The sequence below is a fragment of the Terrapene carolina genome, unplaced genomic scaffold (genome assembly GCF_002925995.2).
Source record: "Terrapene carolina triunguis isolate 2854851 unplaced genomic scaffold, T_m_triunguis-2.0 Scaffold449, whole genome shotgun sequence".
Classification (NCBI taxonomy): Eukaryota; Metazoa; Chordata; order Testudines; family Emydidae; genus Terrapene; species Terrapene triunguis.
Genome location: NW_020664800.1, coordinates 2691938 through 2703015, shown reverse-complemented (window position 1 = coordinate 2703015; position 11078 = coordinate 2691938). Strand labels below are relative to the sequence as shown.

Below are 11078 nucleotides of genomic sequence, written 5' to 3'. Positions count from 1 at the left end.
GGTTTTTCAGACATTCTGGGAAAATGCCATCTGGGCCTGCTGCATTGCCAAGTTTGGTGAGTTTTATGGGCTTGTCCACTTTTTCTCTAGTGAAAGGCTTTGATAGATTCAGTGTTGCTGGGCAGTTGGACAGAGAGCAATAAAGCTCAGTCTTCCTGGTCCTTTTGTGATGAAATCTATTTGGGCTTTGGAATTCAGGAGCATTAGGGTGGCAATGGCGTCAGCTGTGACATGTGACACGGTGCAAAGGGGAGGGTTGGCACTGCCATGATTACGGGGAAGCTTTCAGGCTTTCCTGGTGGAGTGGGTGACACCGAGGCTCTGCAGAGCTTTTGCATATCGCTCTCATCTAGCAGAGTTCAGTGTTTCCAGGAGTGTGGTTGCAGCAGCAACCTTCAGGAGAGCCTCACTGTTTACCAGTCAGCAGGGAGTGTTGGCTTTCCTGTAGCCACAGGGGATGTTCCTTTTTACAGCCTCTTTAAGGAGATCGAGGAACCTGTCATAACTGTCCATGTTCACAGGGCTTTGTCAAACCACTTTTTCCATGGGTTCCATGTAGCTGTTCCAATGGTCCTTCCTAAAGTTTCAGTGTGGCTTTGGTAGCAATGTGATTAGAGGACTAGGTCACTGATGCATATGACAAGAGGTCAATGTTGGCTATGTGGAAAATCATTGAAGAGAGTTTGTTCCACCAGTAGGGGCCATGCATTCCAGGCACGGGACACGAAGCATAAGTTGGGCGAGTCAACTTTTCTCTACCTTGCAGGATGAAAGGTTCCTGGGTGCTTAAGATCAAACGGTAGGTGCTTATTTTGCTTCAAGGCCCATTTAAGAAGCTGTTTGCCCATGGGATCATTGCTGTCAGAACCCCAGGATGTAGGATGGCTAGTGAAGTCTCCAACAGCTGTGATTTGCTAAAACCAATGTGGGCCAGGTGACATATGGTGGCCTACAGATATTTGTGATCTTAAGCTGGCCGACTCGGATTGTGATAGCATATGGTGTTGAAGAGTTTGAGTCCACAGAGCAGGTATTCCACAGCTGTTGTCTCATGAACATTGCCGGTCCATGTCCATGGGCTCACTGCTAAGAGATATCCTGGAATGTGACATTTTGATGCTTTCTTGTTGTCCAATAAGTGACTCTCTTGTAGTGCGAGGACATCGATCTTCTGTTCGTGTATTAGATTGGCCAGGTCATTGCATTTTGCAGAAGAGAGGCCTTCCACATGGAGGTGGCATACACATAGGCATGAGCCTTTTTTCTTTCTTTCATTGTTCACCCTGCAAAGGGCCATTTCACTTGAGATCACCACAAGTCACGAGTCTGTCAATTGGTGTTCAGTTGTCAGACTGATGGCTTGGTCGTGCCAAAGCACTTATCAGGGAGGGCTGAGTGAAGGTTGTCATCACCTCCTTTAGGTGGTGAAAAGCATATGGAGCATGCCTTGGGAGGGCCAATCATTGCGCCAAGTCAGACAGTGAAGGACATTTTGGTGTCACAGAGGTGCAATTCCTGAACCCATCACTGTAAGGAAGCCATCCCTGCTCAGATCAGGAGTAAAACTATCCAATACCGCAGAGATACATGATTGTATCATAAAGCAGACCTGCCAGTCTCTTCCACCTACCTAGGGTAGGCCAAACAGTGATGCAATGCAACACTGACCAGCTGCTATAAAATCTTAGTCACAACAGCTACTTCTCAAAGACTACAGGAAAAACACATGAGAAAAGCACTCAACCCAGCTGGAGCGAACAAGGAGCTATGCATTGAAGAGGCGCTTACGGAGGCCCAGCGTGCTGCTGCTGACGCAATCTTGGTTTCAGACATTCAGATCTGTTGCACAGGGAGCATGTGTGCTGCCCAAGGGCACTTCTATTCCAGAGGAGCCCAGGGTCAATACTGAGGGCGCATGCAAAACCCTGTAAGTGCGAATCTATGTGGGCACTTCTCTAAAGAGAAGGAAACGCTTCACTCTACAGTTGCTTGGCAATGAGGAGAATGAGAAGATGTGCGTTGTAACTCAATTGGCCACAGGACAATGACAGATCCCATTGAAGATTCTTAAATTCTCTAAGGTCAGAGGGAACCATTGTGGTCACCTAGTCTGACTGCCTGTATATCACAGGCCACCACCACCACCACCCAGCATCCGCAATGAGACCCACAGGAGACTAATCATGGAGCCATGATTGTTCCATGAAAGCATGTCCTACTAGTCCAAATATCATATGCAAACCAAGGCCACCTAGGTGAAACTTCTGACTTAGACTCATAGACTTTAAGGTCAGAAGGGACCATTATGATCATCTAGTCTGACCTCCTGCACAATGAAGGCCACAGAATCTCACCCACCCACTCCTGTAACAAACCTCTAACCTATGCCTGAGTTACTGAAGTCCTCAAATCGTGGTTTAAAGACCTCAAGGTGCAGAGAATCCTCCAGCAAGTGACCCGTGCCCCATGCTGCAGAGGAAGGCGAAAAACCTCCAGGGCCTCTGCCAATCTGCCCTGGAGGAAAATTTCTTCCCGTCCCCAAATATGGCAATCAGCTAAACCCTGAGCATGTGGGCAAGACTCACCAGCCAGACACCCAGGAAAGAATTCTCTGTAGTAACTCAGATCCTACCCCATCTAACATCCCATCACAGACCATTGGGCATATTTACCTGCTAATAATCAAAGATCAATTAATTGCCAAAATTAGGCTATCCCATCATACCATCCCCTCCATAAACTTATCAAGCTTAGTCTTGAAGCCAGATATGTCTTTTGCCCCCACTACTCCCCTTGGAAGGCTGTTCCAGAACTTCACTCCTCTAATGGTTAGAAACCTTCATCTAATTTCAAGTCTAAACTTCCTAATGTCCAGTTTATATCCATTTGTTCTTGTGTCCACATTCAGCTGGCAGAACTTCCCTTTGTGTTTATGCCATGGGCAAAGTCCTGAGTTTCACTCACCAGTGTATCCGGGAAAGTAACTGTAGTTTTGATCCAGCATCTGGTTTGAAGGATGCTTTGTACCACTAAAGTCCTCTAGGAACCTTGGCTTCCCCAGGGGTGCCAGCACAGAGCAAGGGCTCTTCCGAACATTGGGGTCTGTCAGCAGGCGAGAGGTGGTTTTGCCATAGGTTTCTCCGATCTGGTAGCGGATCTGAGGGTAGAACCCACCATATCTGAGGAGGAAATCACAGACAGGTGCTTACTGGTTTGGCAGCGATGACCATAAAGTTCCAGCTCCTCCACAAATAGATAGAATAATTAGTTTTATTGTTATGTTTGCATGTATCTGAAAGTGTGTGTTATGAGGGTATATATACCGTATATACTCGTTCATAAGCTGAATATTTTTGGTAAAAAAGTGACGCATCAAAGAGTGGGGGTCGGCTTATAAATGGGTCTACACCAAAATTTGATGATTTTAAACTCTATGGAATCATTGAATTGAATATCTAATACATTGTCGTTTTGTTTACCTGGAGCGTCTGCAGGCACGGAGCCCCTCAGCTCCCTGTGGCCACCGTTTGCCGTTCCCGGCCAATGGGAGTGCGGGAAGTGGCCACTTCCAGCAGTTCCCATTGGCTGGGAACGGCGAACCGCAGCCACAGGGAACTGAGGGGCTCCATGCCTGCAGACGCTCCAAGTAAACAAAATGTCCCGACCCGCCAGCGGCTTACCCTGATGGCCGGGAGCCAAAGTTTGCCAACCCCTGAAATATAGGGTTGGTTTATGAAAGGGTCATACAGTTTTTGCTATTTTTACCTAACCATCTTGGGGGGGTCGGCTTATAAACGAACGGGCTAATGAACGAGTATATATGGTATGTGGGTGCAAACGTGGGATGCCTGAGTGTAAATTGCAAATGAAGATGTGTATGGAGATGAATGTGCACATGCCAATGTGTTGCTATGTGAAAAGCGTGAAAGTGTGCAAGTCGGAAGTGTGCATGTGGGTGTGTGAGACGCTTTGTCGGGGAGTCCAGAACTCTAAGTCACCTTGTTACCCTGTCTCAGCAAGAGAGAAATTTGCTGCTACTAAACTGTGTCAGCTCCTCAACATTTCAGTCTGTTAGCCGGCCCAACAAACTCGTTAGGATTCTGCCAGTCCTTGCCTTGCCATGCAGATAATCCTGGGTGTACTACAGTTCCCGAGCCCTCTGGAATAACATTCCTTTGTGGCATCCAGTCCCTGTCACTGGATGCCCACAGAAATACCACGTCCGCTGTCTCCAAAGAGAGAATACACACCAGCCTGTTGGCTCAGCTGATGATGTGTCCCTCACTTCAGTATAACACCAAGATGAATTTATAATAAAACAAGAATAAGTTTAATAATAGAGATTTAAGTGGCACTAAGCAGTGATAACAGAAACAGAAAATGGTTACAAATAAAAGAAGAGAATAACATGCTTCTAAGAGTCTACATATAATCTTAGCAGCCACCCAGCTTTGTCTAAAGGAGTTCTCACCTACAGTCGCTTTTCAGCGTCGACCAACCAACCTAGCTGGGGATCCACTGTTCAGAGATGCAAACAGCACTGACCTCTTTGTCCCCTCGGTGATGGGTAACAAGAGGCCTTTTTGCTTCTCTTTATATTCCCCAAATTTCATTGTCTTTGTCTTAAGAGTCAGGCTGACTCCCGAGGTCCTCCCTTGAGTTCAGCCTGTGGTGTCCTACACATGCTGACACCATGATGTTTCCTCATCCACCTGATGACCTCAGATGCAAATGAGCTGCCCATTGTCTTTGGCATCCCTATTTATGTTACAGACACAGGCAAACTGGCAAATCAACATTCCACAGTTTGCCAGAAGCTGGGAATGGGCGACAGGGGATGGATCACTGGATGGTTTCCTGTTCTGTTCATTCCCTCTGGGGCACCTGGCATTGGCCACTGTTGGAAGACAGGATACTGGGCTAGATGGACCTTTGGTATGACCCAGTATGGCCGTTCTTATGTTCTTTGTCTAGGACAAACTTGTTTAACAACTTTGCCCCCAAAACATATTTTAGAACCATATTTGCAGCACACATGCATAACTCTATAAACACCCTCCATACCTACATCACACAATGATATTATTGACCGGTGTGTCACCAGCTTTCATTTGATACTACACATAACTCTCTTGGCAGATAAATACTAGGACAATAATGGGTTAGGTGTAATAAGTGTGTCAGACCTGAAGGGAGTTTACAGACCAATGAGCAGAGATGACCTGTGCCTGCTAATAGTGGGGGGGGGGGCACAAGCCCAGAACAGCTGAGTCATGCCCCCCCAGGCAGCCCCCACTCCTCGTAAAGCAATGCCACCCCCTCCTGGAAAGCAGTGGCCACTCCCTGAAGCTCCCAGCTGTTCCTTCTGCCTCCCCCTGCACGGTGCAGCTCATTGGCTCAGCTGCCCTGCAGGGAGGTGGCCTGGCCGCACCTTGTGACTGAACAATCTGGGGGGACAGGAACGTGACCCTGCATGCCCCCTCCACGCATCACCTCTGCCAGCGGGCATTGAGGGGCTCTTAGTACAAGCATGGTTTGTAGGGGTGTGAAAATGCGCACCTGGGTCTGCCTGCAAGTGTACAAGTTTGCGAATGGGACTGTAGATGCATGTAAGGTAGTGCTTGTCAGTGTGTGTGTGTGTGTGTGAACACCCAGAAGTGTGAACGTGACTGTGCATGTGGTGGGGGGAGACAGGGGATGCGTTGTGGCAGTTTGATTTTGGCAAAACCTCAGTCAGCATATGTTCTTTGTATAATTAACAGTAAAACCTCTCTCGGTTCCAGGTGATACGCTGGCAGAACAGGTGCTAGCTCATGCCAAGGTCCCAGGCTTTTCTGAACACTGACAAATGCATAGCTGGAAACAAGTCTTGTTTTCCTGTGGTGTTAGCATCATCAAAACAGATAGTAGATGGTAAGTTGATAAGAACGTCTTTAGATTTTATAAAATGCTTCTAGAATGTATTGATCTCACTTATAATTTCTATTGCCCCTGGTATAAAGTTATAGTGAGTATTTGCACTGTAAACCTTTGTAATTGTGTAACTCACAAAAACAGGAAAAGCAGCATTGATTACGGTAAAGTGCATAAAAGAACGACCCACTGAAGGCGTCTGACGTATTGCGTAACATCAAAAGACAGAGATTTTGTTGATTGCATTCCTAACTTCCTCCAAGAATGAGAGCCCTACACATGAACTCATCCCATCAGTTTTGGGCTCTGGAGAGGAGGGGATAAAAATCCCTGACAGGAGGAAATTGAATTTCTTTTATGCTGTCTGGACTCTGAGGGGCAAGGATTCCTAAACAGAAGCATAGAGATCCCCATTCTGCTTGGCATGAGTTAGCCTTGAAAAGACATTCGGTGCTGACAGATTACTACATCTCTGTCACCTTTGGAAACCATAGGCCAGGGCCGGCTCCAGGCACCAGCCCAGCAAGCAGGTGCTTGGGGCTGCCAAGGGGAAGGGGCAGCACATCGGGCTGTTTGGCGGCAATTCGGAGGCGGGTCCCTCTCGGAGGGAAGCACCTGCCACTGAATTCCCGCCGAAGAAGAAAGCGGCGCGGTGGAGCTGCCGCCGGAGTGCCACCGATCGCAATGCGATTGCGGCTTTTTTTTTTTTTCCCCGACGCTTGGGGCGGCAAAAACCCTGGAGCCGGTCCTGCCATAGGCTGACCTCACTTGTGTGTATATGTTGCCGGCTTTAAGCTATGAATAACTCATTTCTTTTTCCTAGTTAATAAACCTTGAGATAGTTTATTAAAGGATTGGCTACAGGTGTTGTCTTTGGTGTAAGATCTGGGGAACCAATTGATCCTGGGTAAGTCTCTTGGGACTGGAAGCAACGTGAATATTTTGTGATTTTGGTTAAGTGACCATGTATCACTAAATCCAGCTTGCCTGGGTGGCAAGATAGATTGGAGAGCCCCAGGGGAGTGTCTGCGACTCCATGGTAAGACTGGTACAGTGATCCAGGAATTCACATTTGTTACCAGGTTGGTGACGTCTAATGATAGAATATAGCACCATGTCTGCCCTGGAGTAGACACTCCAGACAGCGTGACACCATGGTTTGAGTTTGCATTCACAGCCTGTAAGAACACTGAATATTTTACAATCTCCAACTGTTCTGTATTTAATCATGGGTCTAAAAATGAACAAAATGAGCTTTTTACCTTTAAACAATTCCTGCCCTTCTGCTATAAGAAGGGGATGGAGAAAAGAAAAAAAGCAAACTCCAGTAAAACACTGAAAAAATACATATGCAGTAATTGATGTGTGTTTCAAAGGAAAAGCTATAGGATAGTACACAATTCAGTAAGGAGTTAAGGACACTGACTATACAGATAGATGGTGTAAACAGGAACTAGCACATTGATATTAACAGGTCACAGTCACACTGATAGTAACAACTGAAGCCAAAGTCTGGTGCAATAAATGAGTTTGTAACCAAGTAGCAAGCAAATTATTCACAGGGCTTAGTCTGGCATCTTCACTGAGCAGGGATTTAAGATATTTGTGTTACTGTCATAGTTAACTGGACCATGAACAAAATCATGTTGTGTTGGTGCTTTTGTTCAGAGCCGACGTGTGACTACATGGTTTGTTTGCTCTTTTGCCTCAAGTGATACTGTGTCTCTAAGGCCCATTATAGAAAACATGTCTTATAGTGAATCACTCAAGGAGCTCAAGCCATTTAACTTAACAAAGAGAAGGTTAAAGGTGACTTGATCACATTTTATATTTACCTGTGGCCTTGGAATCTATGAAACATTAAAAATAAATATTAAACAGAACTTAAACTACAAACAAACACAAAGCTTGAAGGTTAAACCACAATATACCATTTAAAGACATCTTTAATAACAAACAAAAACCAGAAAATTCCTATCCTCTCTCTCTCTATATATAGACACACACACACACACACAAATATCTCACACACACACAAAACTATGTTTAAAAGAACATTATTTAGGTTGCAAAGTCAAATCCTCAACAGTTAGGAAATGCCAGTATTTCGGTTGCTAGTGCTACCTTAATTCAGTTCCCTGCTGTGTATTCATTATGATATAATCTTTAATTACATATTATTTCCCCCCCAGGCCCTGGCCTCCACCAAATGCCCAGGATTGATGGTGGTCAGTGAATGAGCAGCAATTCATTCCTGTTTTCTTTCCTACCTGAAGCCGGAAGGGTATTCCTTTGTCTGAAGTGCACATTGATACCAGTGCTGGCGGAAAAGAGTTTCTTGGATTTTAAGGACCAGGACAGAGACTACGGCGCCTCCGAGGCTCTACCTACAGTGCATGTGGGAGCGAGGCTCCCAGCTGGAATAAACAGATTTATCCTACTGGGGCTCAGGCTAGCGCTAAAAATAGCAGTGTGGCCACTGAGGCTTGGGCTGGAGCCCCTGCCATGCACCGTGGGTAAGGCTGCGGGTGCCACTGGACATCCAGGTTGAGGAAGCATCACCACCCTGAGTCAAAGAAGAAAGCAGCTGGCCACGAAGGAACCAGAGAGGGAGGAAATCAGAGCGGAGGCATGGCAGTCCATAACCGTCAGAGGCAAGAGGATGAGGCGGCATTTTACACGGCCGTAGGCAGATGAGGATGGGCAGGCTATGAGAACCAGGAGGAATTCCACACAGCTAGAAGTTTCCAATTGATACCACCCCCTCAGCGTGGAAAGGGGAAGCTCTCTCTGACGATCTAGCTGGTTGAATGGAAGGGAGAGTTGTATGAGACACCTGTCTGAGCCCAACCTGTAAGAAAGTCAAGCTTGCCCCCCCAAATACCTGCATCCATTCAAGGAAGACGACAATCCTTGTTGGGGATTCTATACGGAGAAGAACGGAAAGACTGTTCTGCAAGGGCCAGGCAGATGACAGGACAGAGCTCTCCCAGAACCAAGACAGGTTTCTGAAGTCAGTGGGGAAAGAAGCACTGGTGAGGCTGCCACCAATGACGCTGTTGTGGGGCACCTCCCAGATTATCAATGACTTCAGGGAACGCAGAAGGGTGCTGAAAGAGAGGAATGCCCAAGTGATCTTTCTTGGAGATCCTTCCTGTCCCATAAGTGAAGGAAGATTCTCGGAGTGAACTGCTGGCTAGGGAAGTGGTGTACGGGTCTGGCTTTGTGGATCATTGGGCCACCTTCTATGGGAAGCGGGGAGGGGGGCAAGGGGGGCTGTAAAGTTTGGATGGCCTTCATCTCAGTACAAGGGGAACCACTCTTCTGGCTATGCTGGCTTCTGGACAGGTTGGCTAGAGTAGTAAGGGGGAGTGGGATTCACTAGGGGACTTATGTGCTTGGATCGCTCACCTCCCAGGACAGTGACTTAATCACTGTGTTAACAGGTATTCTAGGGCAGGGCTCTTTCAATCTCTCCTGTTGAAGTTAGTCCACTTTGTATGAATAATTGAATAGAATAGCTGAAAGCCCATGCTGTTACACGTGTGTGGCATTTGGGCCAAGTATTCCACCAGTGCAATGACTGCATGCAAAATTAGCTGCAGAGTAAGGGTGTTGATTGGTTGAGTTACCTTTGATATCACAGTTGTCTAGGCCTCTTGGCATGGCATAGCTGTATGCTGCACAGTCAAATGGTATATAACAAGAACCAGTGGCTAGAAGTTGAAGCTGGATCAATTCAGACTAGAAGTGAGGTATACATTTTTAATAGTGAGGGTAATTAACCATTGGAACAAAGAGTGGATTCTGCATTACTAGCAATGGTTAAATCAAGATTGAATTTCTAAATCACGATAGAAAAAACATCCTAATATATATTCTCTAGCTCACACAGAAATCCCGTGGCCATCATTACACAGGAGTTCAGACTAGACGATCACAACGATCTCTTCTGCCCGCACAGTCTACGGATATTGTTTTCCCTTTTTTCAATGTGCAGCTCTCTGCCTTATTTGCCACACACTATTAATACACTGCTCTGAAGACAGAATTCTTCATTTCCTCGTGAACTTTTCTATGGCGTTCATCACTATCATATCTCAGTGCTTCACAAGCACGGATTAATATATTTTCACAACACCCCTCTATGATGAAGGGGTAGCATCCTATTTTATAGCTGGAGAACTGAGACTCAGAAAGATTAAGATCAGAACTATCCACTAATTTTGTGTGTCCAATCTGAGACACCCACCTATTACATATAATCATCTGGCACTTCATATGTTCAATGCCTGGCTCCCATTGACTTCAGTTGCCGCTGTGAATGCTCAGCACTTCTGAAAGTCAGATTCCCAGGGTCTAAAGTCAGGCACCCAGAAAATGAGGACTATTGACCAACTGTGAAAATTTGATACCATCACACAAGAACTCTTTGGCAGAGATAGAATCCAATTCCCCACAGCAGCATTCAACCACCTTAACTCTGCCTTTCTCTTCTTGCAATTTCCTGTCTCATTCACTACACCCCTTCCAACTTCTGTAACCATTAAAGCAAGGGTCTTACAGAGAACAGTCTTCCCTCACTCCAAAACCCTGATTCATCCCCAGAGCAGGGCCAGCTAGGCATTAAGTGAGGCGAAAGTCATGTTTAAAACATGTATGTGACAATGGGATTCAAAATTGTATCATAATGCATATGGACAAGGCGACCTTTGTTAATGCTGCACGGGCAACCTTAGTTCTGACATTTCCAAACTAAATTTTGCTGACAGAGGAATGGGAAGACTCTGGAATCTTGGACTCCATTCCAGGCTCTGCAAAGGAGTGTGTTACATTTCAGTGATATCTGCTGGAGGCTCATGCTGCCAGTGCTAAAATAGCCTTAGAATTTTAGACATTATAGATGACAATTTCCTAACTCAAAAAGTGTTGCAGCCAACATGTGGGAATTCTTTGTTAGACCTTGTCTTAGCAGATAAAGAGGAACTGATCACACAAATAAAAGATAACTGCAGCTTAGGTACAAGTGACCATGACTTGATTACATTTATAATGTGTAACCAGAATAAAGTCGAGACCAGTAAGAGAGATATATATATATACACACCAAGTCAGATTTATATATATATATATATATATATATATATATATATATATATATATAT

The 11078-nt window shown here is 45.7% G+C and overlaps 1 protein-coding gene across 1 annotated transcript in view; it reads right to left on the bottom strand.

Annotated features, from left to right (window-relative positions):
• The window catches only part of FAM166A (family with sequence similarity 166 member A), a 47236-nt gene that overhangs the window by 31216 nt on the left and 4942 nt on the right, over positions 1-11078 (bottom strand). Inside the window, exon 2 of the mRNA XM_026658470.1 lies at positions 2965-3179. Within this exon, the coding sequence (XP_026514255.1) occupies positions 2965-3179 (215 nt within the window). The remainder of the gene's footprint in view (positions 1-2964; positions 3180-11078) is intronic.